Here is a 14,958-nt window from a genome sequence, read left to right on the forward strand (position 1 = left end):
CCCGGGGGGTCATTGATTTTCCCTATATGCATATAGTAAAAACTTAAAAAATCTTCTTTTAAAGAACCAAAAGAGTTAGAGCTTAGATATTTAGCATGAAACATGTTCTAATGGGTGTCTACCAAGTTTGTTCAAATAAAAGCCCTGGGGTCAAAATTGGCCTCGCCCCGGGGGTCATTGATTTTCCTTATATGTGTATAGCAAAAACTTAAAAAATCTTCTTTGAAAAAACCCAAATAGCTAGAGTTAAGATATTAAGCATGAAACATCTTTTAGTGAGTGTCTACAAAGTTTGTTCAAATAAAAGACCTGGGGTCAAAATTGGCCCCGCCCCGGGGGTCATTGATTTTCTTTATATGTGTATAGCAAAAACTTTAAAAAAATCTTCTTTTAAAAAGCCCAATGAGCTAGAGCTTAGATGTTTAACATGAAACATCTTCTTATGGGTGTCTACCAAGTTTGTGCAAATAAAAGCCCTTGGGTTAAATTGGCCCTGCAACGTTGGGGGGAGGGGGGTGGGGTTGGGGGGGGGGCCTATATACAGGTGAGCGACCTCAGGGCCATCATGGCCCTCTTGTTAATTATTGTTGACGATAGGGCTTCTAAGTTTGCATGTTACTCATGTTTGTCCTTAATTTTGAATTTTAAGGCCTAAAATAAACTTTAAATGAAATTTTGCTTGAACCACATATAAATAAGTTTTATTATTGCATAATAGAAATTTGGAATTTTATTGTTATCTTTAACTTTCCCAAGTTGAATTACATCTCTTGAATTGTATTTATTTTAAGTCATATCCTTACAAAATGAATATTATATATGTAAAAGCATGCATAGGAAACATGTATCAGTAAATATAAACTTATTTATTTAAGCTGGGCGAATAGGAAGTGGTAGATTTGACCGCGGGGAACGAGATGACAGGCAGCGTGGCGACGCCCCTGGTACTATGAAAGGTAGTTGCTTGGCAACTAGGGCATCATTTACGCATGGCGTGTATTTATTGCATACAGTAGTGGCATTAACACTGAAAGATTGCATAGTTTTTTTTTATTAATCAGAAAGAAAACCATCCCATATCGTTCATTTATTTCATTTTATATTATTGTATGGACAGGGTAAAATAAATGTAACCGCATCTTTCAATTATTTCTAATTTTGGCCATGTATATTGTATGTCACTAACATGTCCGAAGTTGACCTTTCTTTTGTGTGTTTTCCCCCCGATATTTCAGTGTTTTTGTTATATCATAAACCTGCGTCAGTTTGGTAAAACAGGATGGTCTTGACAGCAGATGGTCTTGTTGGCAAGTGTTTTGTCGTCCAATTGGTTGTACTTTAGCTATTTTTAGATTAATTTCTTCTTACAATTTTCAGCACCATTGATTATGAAGAGCAGGAATTATTTGATTGACCTTTATTTGATTGTGATTAAAATTTCCACATTAAGAATGTCAGACCCCAATGAGCATATCTGCAAGTTGCCATGTTTGTATTTACTCGAACAATGATGTGACAATGGAAAACACTCTTTCACAAGAATTTAACATGCAAATCATTACATGAATTGTGAATTTTTCTTGAAAATCTTTTGCTCATCTGGAGACATGCAGCTTTATGTAATATTTATTATAAAAACTGTTGAAAACAGCTTTAGGTTACAAAATATGAAAAGATGCAAAAATTGTCACTTTTGTACTTTGTCACTAGAAACATTTAATAAGATGGCCTCTGAATGGAATAATATTAGGATTTGATGAAGTAAAACATTTGTTAACTTCTATTGATTACAATTAAAGTTTTAATGATTGATATCAAAATCAAAACACTGGAATGCATAATTATGTAGTGAAATGTAGGTGCTTTTATGTAGTATGGCCATTATAGAATGGCATTATAGAATGGAGTTATAGAATGGAGTTATTTTAAGAGAGATCATCAAACAAGACATTTTTGAACATAAAGAGTTACTTGAAAATCTATTTGTTTACTAAAGTATAATTGTTTGCATACATTGAAAGAGCCTAAAGAGCTTGAACTAAGGATCTAATGCTAGAACCGTCTCTTTCTGCTGCTTAAACAAGGTATAACGGGGACTCATGGGCATCTGTGTCTGAGTTGTATTGATTGCTGACTACTAGTATATACCACTTGCCTCTCACAACTGTGGGTTCAAATGGGGCATTTGAGGTCTTCCTTCACCAGTAAAGTCACAATATGACATTAATAAATGTTGTGTGACTTAAAAGCCAATTGAAAAAAAAATCAAAAGGGGATTTGTGCTTAATGCCCATACACTTTTGTATTTTGGTCATGAGCTTGCATCCTAATATGTCACATATTCTGGTTATTCTAGGCAGTGGAATCAAAAATGATTTGAAAAAGCTAAAAATGAAGCTTTTGTCACTGTCATGCTCACATATAAACCAAGTATATGACTGAACTAAACTAATAAACCCACACTCTTAGGTCTAGGTTGTTTATAGATGTTTGGCCATCAAATTTTAAAAATGGGCTGTCTCTAACTATGAACAAAATATTTCTTGCCTTGCTTACTGCATATTTATTCTGACAAGTTAAATAGAGGAATATGAGTGGTCTTTGACATAATTTCTTTGACCTTATAATGTCAGATATAATACTTAAGGTTCAAAGTTAAGATCTATATCAGGATGGCATTTGTTTACTGATCTAAAATATTTGAGATTATTTTATTTTCATAATTCATCTGATGCTTTCAATGGTAATAGATAAGTGTTCTTTTTAGTTGTTATTTTCTAATATGTACATTGTTTGGTATTTGTTTATTGGGAATTTCTCCAAATTCTTGCATCTCATATTTTTCATATACATGTACTGTTTGTATTATTGTCTTGAGGTTAATTACATATCAATGGGAAACCAGTCTGAAAATGGAGCACTGCAATTGGTCAATCTCAAATTTGAATGGACCAGTCAGATCCATGAGTTATGTAGACTGGTTTCAAATAATGTGCTTAATTTTGGTTTTAATGTTTATTATGATTTCTTTTTTGTATTGAAACTTGAAGAATTTTCTTTGGACAAACTTTGTGCATGGTTTGAATTTCTTTTTAGCATGTCCATGAGTTATGAATTGAATGAAAAAGTTATTTTAGATGGTGGTTATATGATGTCTGATGTGTTTAATTATTTGTTCTGTTTAGTGATTTTGTGTTATAATTATGCCCCCATTTCGAAGAAAAGGGGGTATATTGCTTTGCACTTGTCGGTCCGTCGGTCTGTCGGTCCGTCGGTCCGTAGACCAAATGGTTTCCGAGTGATAACTAAAGAACCCTTAGGCCTAGGAACTTCAAACTTGGTATGGTGATTGGTCATGACCAGTAGATGACCCCTATTGATTTTGGGGTCAAGGGGTCAAAGGTCAAGGTCACATTGACCTTGTAAGCAAAAACGGTTTCCGATCAATAACTAAAGAACCTTAAGGCCTAGGAACTTCAAACTTGGTATGGTGATTGGTCATGATCAGTAGATGACCCCTATTGATTTTGGGGTCAAGGGGTCAAAGGTCAAGGTCACATTGACCTTTTGGGTAAAAACGGTTTCCGAGTGATAACTAAAGAACCCTTAGGCCTAGAAACTTCAAACTTGGTATGGTGATTGGTCATGACCAGTAGATGACCCCTATTGATTTTGGGGTCAAGGGGTCAAAGGTCAAGGTCACATTGACCTTGTAAGCAAAAACGGTTTCCGATCAATAACTAAAGAACCTTAAGGCCTAGGAACTTCAAACTTGGTATGGTGATTGGTCATGATCAGTAGATGACCCCTATTGATTTTGGGGTCAAGGGGTCAAAGGTCAAGGTCACATTGACCTTGTAAGCAAAAACGGTTTCCGATCAATAACTAAAGAACCTTAAGGCCTAGGAACTTCAAACTTGGTATGGTGATTGGTCATGATCAGTAGATGACCCCTATTGATTTTGGGGTCAAGGGATCAAAGGTCAAGATCACATTGACCTCTTGGGTAAAAACGGTTTCCGATCAATAACAAAAGAACCCTTAGGCCTAGGAACTTGAAACTTGGTATGGTGATTGGTTATGACCAATCAGATGACCCCTATTGATGTTGGGGTTAAGGGGTCAAAGGTCAAGGTCACATTGTACTTGTAGGTAAAAATGGTTTCCGATCAATAACGAAAGAACCCTTAGGCCTAAGGACTTCAAACTTAATATGGTGATTGGTCATGATCAGAATATGACCCCTATTGATTTTGGGGTCAAGGGGTCAAAGGTCAAGGTCACATTGACCTTGTAAGTAAAAACGGTTTCTGATCAATAACTTAAGAACGCTTAGGTCTAGGGTCTTCAAACTTGGTATGGTGATTGGTCATGACCAGCAGATGACCCCTATTGATTTTGGGGTTAAGGGGTCAAAGGGCAAGGTCACATTGACCTTGTAGGTAAAAATGCTTTCCGATCAATAACTTAAGAACCCTTAGGCCTAGGAACTTCAAACTTGGTATGGTGATTGGTCATGACCAGCAGATGATCTATTGATTTTGGGGTCAAGGGGTCAAAGGTCAAGGTCACATTGACCTTGTAAGTAAAAACGGTTTCTGATCAATAACTTAAGAACGCTTAGGTCTAGGGTCTTCAAACTTGGTATGGTGATTGGTCATGACCAGCAGATGACCCCTATTGATTTTGATGTTAAGGGGTCAAAGGGCAAGGTCACATTGACCTTGTAGGTAAAAATGCTTTCCGATCAATAACTTAAGAACCCTTAGGCCTAGGAACTTCAAACTTGGTATGGTGATTGGTCATGACCAGCAGATGATCTATTGATTTTGGGGTCAAGGGGTCAAAGGTCAAGGTCACATTGACCTTGTAGGTAAAAGCTGTTTCTGATCAATTAACTAAAAACGCTTAGGCCTAGGAACTTCAAACTTTGTATGATGATTGGTCGTGACTAGCAGATGACCCCTATTGAGTTTTGGGTCAAGGGTCAAAGGTCAAGGTCACATTGACCTTGTAAGTAAAAACGGTTTCTGATCAATAACTTAAGAACGCTCAGGCCTAGGAACTTCAAACTTGGTATGGTGATTTGTCATGACCAGCAGGTTAGCCCTATTGATTTTGGGATCAAGGTGTCAAAGGTCAAGGTCACATTGACCTTGTAAGTAAAAACGGTTTCTGATCAATAACTTAAGAACACTTCTGCCTAGGAACTTCAAACTTGGCATGGTGATTGGTCATGACCAGCAGATGACCCCTATTGATTTTGGGGTCAAAGGTCAAGGTCACATTGACCTTGTATGTTAAACCGGTTTCTGATCAATAATAAAAGAACCCTTAGGCCTAGGAACTTCAAACTTGGCATGGTGATTGGTCATGACCAGCAGATGACCCCTATTGATTTTGGGGTCAAGGGGTCAAAGGTCAAGGTCACATTGACCTTGTAGGTAAAATCGGTTTCTGATCAATTAACTAAAAACGCTTAGGCCTAGGAACTTCAAACTTTGTATGATGATTGGTCGTGACCAGCAGATGACCCCTATTGAGTTTTGGGTCAAGGGGTCAAAGGTCAAGGTCATGACCAGTAGATACTTGATAACCCTTATTAATTGTTTGATCACTGGGTCAGAAGTCATGCATAATAACCTTATCACATGACTAATTGGCTGCTGATAGGGGGCATACATGTTTTACAAACATATCTTGTTCTTGTTTGCCATTGGTTTATGGTTGAAACCCTGTCTTAAAAAACTCACATGTATAGGTAACGAAATAACAAATTATTTATTTTGAGCTTTTTGTTACGGACATTGCTGGCTAATTTAAGAAATCTTTTTTTTTTTATTGTACCTTTGTGCCCAAAATCGGATAAAGCATTAGAACTAGGGCTTCTGTAAACTTTAACCTTTTGGTGGCTTTTGTAGTAGGTTAGAGCTCAAGTACTTGTATAAAGTACACATGTACACGTAATACAGGCCAAAAAGCCGGAAAGTTTTCGTATAACTCTATTTTCAATACTGACAATAACAGAATGGAAAGAAAATAATAAAATGATATTTTGAAATGGGACTAAACAGCTAAAAAATAAAAAAATAATAAATCAGTAATATGAAATTGGACCAAACAGCTAAAAAAATGATAAATCTGTGTTATGAAATTGGACCAAACAGCTAAAAAAATGATAAATCGGTAATTTGAAATTGGATCAAGCAGCTTAAAGCCTTACCTTATTCATATAAGAAATATATTTAGTAGGTAGGGGTTCAAGAACATTTTATTATCCCCCGCCGAAAAATTTCGGCGGAGGATATAGAAATAGTCTCCGTCCGTCCGTCCGACCTTCCGTCCGTCCGTCCGTCCTTCCGTCCGACATTTTTGTCCGGAGCATATCTCTAAAAGTATTTGAGTTATCAACTTGAAACTTCATAGGTGGATAGACCTCATTGAGGAGGAGTGCAGTGCACAAGAATGATAACTCTACCTTGCATGATTTTTGAGTTATTGCCCTTTGTTATTTTTCAAAATTGATTTTTGTCCAGAGCATAACTCCAAAAGCCTATGAGATATTACATGAAACTTCATAGGTGCATAGATCTCACTCAGGAGGTGTGCAGTGCACAAGAATGATAACTCTACCTTTCATAATTTTTGAGTTATTGCCCTTTGTTATTTTTCATACCTAATTTTTCACCTGAGCATAACTCAAAAAGTGTTTGAGATATCAACATGAAATGTCATAGGTGGATAGATCTTATTGAGGAGGAATGTTGTGCGCAAGAATGATAACTCTTCCCTATACAATTTTTGAGTTATTGCCCTTTTTTTTTCATGCTATTTTGTCCAGAGCTTATCTCAAAAAGTATTTGAGGTATCAACTTGAAACTTCAAATGTGGATGGATCTCATTGAGGAGGAGTGCAGTGCTTAAGAATGATAACTCAACCCTGCATTATTTTTGAGTCATTGCCCTTTGTTATTTTTCAAAATTAATTTTTGTCCAGAGCATAACTCGAAAAGCCTTTGAGATATAAAAATGAAACTTCATAGGTGCATAGATGTCACTCAGGAGGTGTGCCCTGCACAAGAATGATAACTCTACCTTTTATAATTTTTGAGTTATTGCCCTTTGTTCTTTTTCATACTTAATTTTTCAATTCAATTTTTTTCTCAAAAAGTATTTGAGGTATCAACTTGAAACTTCATAGGTGGATAGATTTTACTGAGGAGGGATGCAGCACACAAGAATGATAACCTACCTTGCATTATTTTTCAGTAATTGCCCTTTGTTATTTTCAGCCATCAGTATTCACATAGGTTTCAAATCTGTAATCACTATAGCCATCAGTTTCCTTACCAAAAGACCTCTTAAAATGGAATTATTCCGCTCTACTACATATACATTCTTCCAATGAGCAAACACATTCGGCGGGGGATGGCCATGTTGACATGGCTCTTGTTACAATGTTATTAGTTGTTTTGGTAGAAAGTCATTAAATTGTCATTTTCATTGTTTCTTTATTTTACTCCAAATTTGTCCTTGAGTTTCTGAATTACATTGCTTGTGTTGTATGGTCCCGAGTTGTGTTGGAATGTGCATCTTGTTTTTAAATTTTATAGAAATACTTACCGTATTATGACAGACTTGGTCTTCCATAGTTTGTATTTGTTGTGCAGAATCAATAAAATAATAAAATTTTAGAACACATTAATAATATTAGCATTATATCTTGGATTTCCTGGAAAATAAAACTTCAGATCATTTAATTATTGATTAATATACTTATATCTGATCATACAAGTTACTAACTTGAAAACACCATGTTTACTCCCATTTATTACTCTGACATAAGTACATGTATATGCTAGTTTATATTATATACATCATAACATGTATACTGCATAATTTTGTACATGTAGAAAAATGTTATTTAAACCATACCATAAAACATCTAAAAACATCCCTATATGCTAGTAATCTCTGTATAGAGCTGGTTGTGGGAGACATACGGTAGTAAAAAAAACATGTATTTGAATAGAGGCTGCATTGTTCAGTTTTGTAGATGATCAAGTAAAATTTAAGCTTATAGAAACTCTATACTGTGCATAGATCATGGTGTTTATTTCTTAGTCCATTTAGATACAAGAGTAGTATCATTTCGAATCCAAGATGGTGTAATTGAAAAAGATGATGTTTTCTTAGAATAAGTTAATATTAAATCAAGAAGTGTGTTATTGTATATTGTAATCTAGAGAGATGTCAATATATATTTTTATCAAGTTGAGATTGTTCTGCAAGGCATTGCTCTAAAGAATTATCTTTGATGTTTTACATGTATTTACATGTGTTATCCCATATAGACCAGAAAATAAAAGAATTTCATATTTTTCCTTTCATACATATTTTTGAAATTATTTTTTCACCATCAATTGTTATTTCAGGGGTTGACAAAGATGAAAAAGAGAAGCCACCAGGTGTTGGTAGAGGTCGTGGAAGGGGTCGTGGTAGGGGTCGAGGGCGAGGAAGAGCAAAGGATCGAGCCAGAACAAATTCTGACGAGGGTAGACGGGTCGAGAACAACAATGACCTTTTAGTTATCAAAATTGATAACACTCCAGGTAAAAATGGAGATTCTTCTGTAGAAGTGGAATACTCTGACTCTGAGACCCCTATCATCACAACAAGAAAACAGGGTCAGCGACCTCATTCCATTGCCGGTCATCCCACTACACCCGGTGATAAAGATGAGCTGTGGTGGGACGAAGACTTTGAAGACATTCCTCTCACAAGCACAGAGCCTGACAGTGCTGATGCATACATTGAAGACATTCTCAGTGACACTCATGAAGACGAGTTTCATGACAGTCAAGAACATGGGGAGTTCATTGAAGATGGTCAATTTGAGGATATAGATGGTTATCATGGTCACCCAAAGGTTCAAGAGCATGTCAGTCAAGGGGATACGGATGAGTGGGAGGATTGTGAAACTGAGGAATTCTGGGGAAGTCAGGCATCTACTGATAGTGCTGGTCTAGGGAGCAAGGGAACAAAAAGTCCTGCAAACCATTCCTTGTCACCTGAAGATGCCTTGAGGCTGAATGTAAAGAATTTGAATCCAGATGCCCCAGAATTCACACCCACATCCCCTTTGTCACCTTTGTCTCCAGAAATGATGAAAACTCCTGAAGGTCATGTAAAGGTTCCAAATTGGGCAGAGGAAATGAAGACTCCAACTAGCGGAGAAAAGAACATATCATTTAAGTCAGCTAGTCCGGCATCAAATGAGGATAGCCCAAAAGGGACAAAGGGAACAGACAGTCTTCCAAGAAGAATAGAAAAAGACTTTGAATCACCAAAGAAGGAGGAAGATCAAAGTCAAGAAAAGAAAGTAGAGGACACTGAAACTGAAAAAAATAAAAAGGTAGATACAGAGGTAACTGATAAAGATAATTCTCAAGAAGAGAAAACAATAGATGACTCAAGTGAAAAAGAGTCTGAAAAAACTGATCAAAAAGAATCAGAAAATTCTCCAAGCGGAGAAAATGTGGTGAGCAGTTCAGGGGAGACAACTGAGGACAAGAGTTCTTCAGGGGAAACAACTGCTGAGGAAGTGAAAGAAGTCGAAGAGGAGACTAAACAGCAGATGGCCAAATCTGAACAAGATTCAGACAGTAAAGATGGCTCTTCAGAGGTGGAGCTGAACATTGCTCAAGAGTCTACTGGGAATGTAGAGAGTAATAAAGAAGGGCCAGATGAGGACATTAAAGTCCCAGATGAGGGTAAGGGCAAACAAGTATCTTCTTTCAAATTTCCTGGTTTAGAAATGATAGTATCAAATGTGTATGAATTTTTGTGTACATTTTTTTCCCTCTCTAACATGTCTGAAATAAGATAAAAGTTTGATTTCTAGCAAAAGAAATAATATAGGAGACTGTGTTTACAGATTAAGATAATCAGTTTTATTTAAAATTAATTATAATTTATATTTGATTGTGTTGATTACTTGAAGCTTCAGAGCTTATTTTGACCTCCCTTGAGTGCTTGTACTTGAACTTTCTGTACCGAATGTAAGGGACAATAGTTATAAACTTATAATACCTTGATGAAAGAGACCGACACCTTTACCATTAGGTCACCACTGCCTTTAATCTGTTGATTGAATTCAAAATGAAAGTATAAATCAAGAAGTTTAGAAGGCAGTTTGTGTTTATCAGCATTTTGACATATCTTGTAAATGATTCGCAATGGATAATAATTATACATGTTTCATGAATACTAATTTAATGTGTTAATTAATTTTTGTATATATTTTATTTATAGGGCCGAAAGATGGCGAGGACAAGGAGTCCAGCTAAATTCATCATATACATGGCATCATTGTCATCTTGTAAGTTGTTTTAGTATATTTGTTTATAAATAGTACTGTAAAATCATTATCATTCGTAGGGAACTAATTTTTGTGCTTTTCGTGGGTAGTCAACCCACAAATTTAAGATCAAAAGCGATTTCACTTTGTTTGCTTTAAAAGAATATTTGGCATCACATTATTTACATTTTACCTTTAAGGGAAAAAAGTCCATGAAATTAAGAACCCATTTAAATGTTCTTTGTGTCAAAACCGCGAAATTTCATGCCCATGTAATTACGTGAATTCACAGTACACCGCCTCCGTGGTTGAGGGGTTAGAGTCGATGACTTTTAATCCAGTAACCTCTCTGGCGTGGGTTCGATCCCCGGGAGATGCTTTGGTAGTTTAGCACGGAGGAAGGTAGTCTAGTACTGGTGTAACTCTCCAGGAACGATGGTTAGGAAACTACCCGCCTATATGACTGAAATACTGTTAGGAAAAGGCGTAAAATGAAACAAACAAACAAACATTTGTAGTTTAATGGGGAGTTTAGTAATGTTCCCTGTGTTGCTGGCATGACATTGAGAGCCTTTATCCAGTACAAATAAAAATACTTTCAATTAAATATTATCACAGATTTCAATTATTTTAACACAGTTGGTTGTAAAGAATTACAGCATTGTTACTCTTAAATTGGAGTGGACTCATAAAGATTTTATTTCTTCTTCTTTTCAGTTTTTGAAAGAACTGATGCTTCGTAAAAATGGAAATACTTTCGAAACACCTGGAACAAAGAGACGTATGAGTTTATAGATGAAATTGTTACAAAGTTGACAGCAGTTGACAGCAGTTGACAGTGACAGAGGTTGTGATAAATGATACGATAATGTCAGAACTGAACTGTTTGTTATAGAATACAATGCTTAGATTCGTCTGTACTGACTTTTCAAGTCTTACGTTTAATTAGTGCTATTTATGTACAAATTAATTGTCAATGTAATTGTAGGCAGTTTTTTTATATATATTTTATACTTACAACATCATAAGAAATTAGTGAGTTGGTGTAAAGATATATTAGAATTAAAACAATATACACCTATGTAGCGCACATTCACGGAAAAGTAATTTAAATGTAAATTTTTATGCATATTTTTATGCATATTTGTCATACATATGTATCTTTTTGGATAATTAAGGGCTTCCTTTTGTTAAATTTATCAAAAGGATTTTTTTAAGAGTTGAAGAATCGTTGATATACATGTTTTTTGAATTTGTTGATAGTGAAAGAAACATTTATTTTAATTATTATGGTATTACATGGTAAAGTTGAATTTTATCAATATTAGGAGTTTTTTTTTTGTTTTTTTCCCCCTCTAACATGTCTGAAATTTATTTGAAGATATCATTTTTTTCCCCCATCATTTTAGTCGTTCATGAATGTATTTCTTCGATTGTTTCACTTTTTCTCTTATTAACACTTACAAGAGTATTTTAGCCTAATGCACCTCCAACTGATATTGTAATTTATAAATAAATGTACTTTTATATTTTGAATGTAATATCACTTAAGATAATAATTCAACATTAAGCTAATTATCAAAATGTATTAAAAATGTATCAAAATATTACTAATACAAGTTATTATAAACCAATCTCTTTTAAAGATCTTTAACATGGGGCTTCCCCAGTCAATATCTCGGTACCTATGGGCATTGACTTTACTGTTTTATACGATTTAGGTTTGTATATATATATTCCGGGGATACAAATCTAGATCTTTTGAAACAGTTAGAAAAAATAGTGAAAATGACCCCAGTATAACAGTATAGTTGAAATACCAGTTACAACTTGTACAAGATAAAGATCTGTTTGCAATGTTTTGGACTGAAACTTCTGGGTATCTTTTCCTGGATATATTTTTTTTAAAAAAGTGGTCAAAGAAAATTTAGATGTAGGTCAATAACGTTATGTTGTTGGCGATAACAAAGAACCATATATTTTGACAGTTAAAAGAATTGTATTTATAAAATTGAAACAGTTGTACAATTACCGGTATGTAGAATAGATAAGATTTTATTATTATGATTGGATTGTATATTTATTGAATGAGAAGAAGTTGTGATTACACACTGATAGAATTGTATTTATAGAATTGTATTTACAAGAATTGTATTAATAGAATAGATAGTATTGTATTTACTATCTGAGAATTGATAGAATTGTACATGTATTTACAAATGATGAAATTTTTATTACAGAATGATATAAATTTGTAATTACAGAATTGAATTGATAGAATTGTAATTACAGAATTGAATTGATAGAACTGTAATTTCAGAATTGAAAGAATTGTAGGTACAGAATTGAATTGATAGAATTGGTATTAGAGAATTGAATTGATAGAATTGTAATTACAGAATTAAAATAATTATAATTACAGAATTGTATTGATATAATTGTATTTACAGAATGATAAAAAATGTAATTACAGAATGATAAAGAATTGTAAATACAGAATTGACAGAATTGTGTTGACAGGATTGATGGATTAATCATAAGAATTAATAGGATTATGTGTTTACAAAATGACAAAAAAGAACAACAACATAGTTACAGAATGATAAAGAATTGTAATTGCACAGAATTGATAGTATTGTATTTGTAAAGTAAAAAAAAGGGCAATGTAATATATGTAAATTACAGGCAGTGTTTTATGGTTGGCCTAACACTATACATAGTGCCTTAAACTTGATTCAAAATCAAAAGGAAAACTTGTGTTCAATAGAAATAATAATATAAAAATTGTACGAGTTTGGACAAATGAAACTAAACAAATTTTAATTGGGGCAATATTATATTTGTTTTTTTCAGATTAGTCAGTTTAAAAACCAATTTGTTTGAGGATTTAGTAGAGATATGGATTATGCTGTTGGAATGCAAGAAAAGGGAAATACTTCTGTCAGTAAATTAACAATTTACTTCATTTTGAAGGAACAGATTTAAAAAATGGTGCTCTATAAAGATATGTACAAATCAGTTTTTAAATAGATTTTTACACCTGTTATTTATACTTGAATGAAATACACAGCTGTTGAACAGTTTATTCAAAAGACTTTTGCTTTCCTTTATTTAACTTGGATGTTGTGATCTTTCTTTCGATATACACAATGTAGTTGTAGCCATGCAATGTTCAGAAGGACATGATTTTTATACATATGTATTGTAAAGAATTTTAATTTATTCTTGCCAATTTTTTTTGTGACTGAATATCTTGGCTATTTACTTTTTTCTTTCCCTTTGAGTTATAATGCTTTTGGTATTGTGTTTTGATATCTAAGGCTTTTGTGAATAGTTACTGAATGTATAAGACGGGTCACTTATAAGTCGGGGGTGAGGTCTTAGTTTTTTTAATAGCATACTGTCTTGATCAGTGAGATGTTTTGTAACCATTGATACTTTTGCATTTGATTTGTTACTGATAAAGATGTCTGAAAGGTAATAAGGTATTTATTTGTTATGAAGAAATACACCAATGAAATAGTGTAAATTTCAGCCTTTAATTACTTTTAGGCAAGAATCGTTTAGATATTGATTAGTGTTCAAGTGAAATCAGTATATTCATAATATTGTAGCAAGATTTTTAGCTTTATATACATGCGCAAACTTGCTTTCAAGGTTTGAAATCAAGTTTTTCTATTACCTCCCTTTTCTGTTCATTTTCTTCTCTCCTGTATATATATTGTTTTTACAGTTTTTGAGGAAAAAAAATCATTTTGTAAAAATACCCCTTTTTATTCTGATGGATTGAAATATGAACCATTTCTGCCATGGTTTCAAATTCCGAACTTTGCTTGAATTAAACTGAATTAAAAAATTTCTGCAAGTTTGTGATCTAGCGTATGTAAGATGAAAAAAAGATTGTGCTTTGTTTAAAAAAGAATAGGAAACAAAATCAAAAGAAATTTATAAAAAGTGTGAAAAAAAAAAATGCAAAAGATGGGGAAAAAAAATAGCCAAAAAAATGACAACGAAAAAAGAAGTCATATCATTTGGGTTTAGGTGCATATTTGAATTTGATTCAACTTTTTTTCTGTAAATTTTGTGTCATTTTTCTTCATCATGTAATTATACTTACATATATGATACATATTTGTAGCCATCTGTGTAAAGAATGTTGCATTTATACTCATTTTTTTGTAATGACATACACACATCTCATTGTATGACGTATGCTGTAGTCATCTGATCATAAATGACGTATGCTGTAGTCATCTGATCATTGTATGACGTATGCTGTAGCCATCTGGTCATTGGGTGACATGTGCTGTAGTCATCTGATCATTTTATGACGTATGCTGTAGTCATCTGATCATTTTATGGCATATGCTGTAGTCATCTGATCATTGTATGACGTATGCTATAGTCATCTGATCATTTTATTGACGTATGCTGTAGTCATTTGATCATTGTATGATGTATGCTGTAGTGTTGGGAAGTGATATTATTTATTATAACAAACTAGGCAGATTATATATGGAAATAAAAAAAAAATCAAAACTGTATTTAATTTTGTTATATATCATTCATCCCTTACCTAAATACTCCATTTGGAAATA

General features: G+C 33.8%; 1 protein-coding gene across 7 annotated transcripts in view; it reads left to right on the forward strand.

The window, feature by feature from the left end:
* The window catches only part of LOC132715686 (coiled-coil domain-containing protein 9-like), a 48,375-nt gene extending 33,471 nt beyond the window's left edge, over nucleotides 1–14,904 (forward strand). For 3 of the 7 annotated variants that reach the window (XM_060698736.1, XM_060698737.1, XM_060698744.1), the window contains 4 exons: nucleotides 876–956; nucleotides 8,436–9,773; nucleotides 10,315–10,381; nucleotides 11,078–14,904. In XM_060698736.1, the coding sequence (XP_060554719.1) occupies nucleotides 876–956; nucleotides 8,436–9,773; nucleotides 10,315–10,349 (1,454 nt within the window). In that variant the 3' untranslated portion in view covers nucleotides 10,350–10,381; nucleotides 11,078–14,904. The remainder of the gene's footprint in view (nucleotides 1–875; nucleotides 957–8,435; nucleotides 9,774–10,314; nucleotides 10,382–11,077) is intronic. The other 4 variants (XM_060698738.1, XM_060698739.1, XM_060698740.1 and 1 more) reach the window with 2 other exon arrangements.
* The last annotated feature ends 54 nt before the right edge of the window (nucleotides 14,905–14,958 follow it).

This window comes from Ruditapes philippinarum, unplaced genomic scaffold, assembly GCF_026571515.1.
Source record: "Ruditapes philippinarum isolate M1 unplaced genomic scaffold, ASM2657151v2 ctg719_1_1_1_1, whole genome shotgun sequence".
NCBI lineage: Eukaryota > Metazoa > Mollusca > Bivalvia > Venerida > Veneridae > Ruditapes > Ruditapes philippinarum.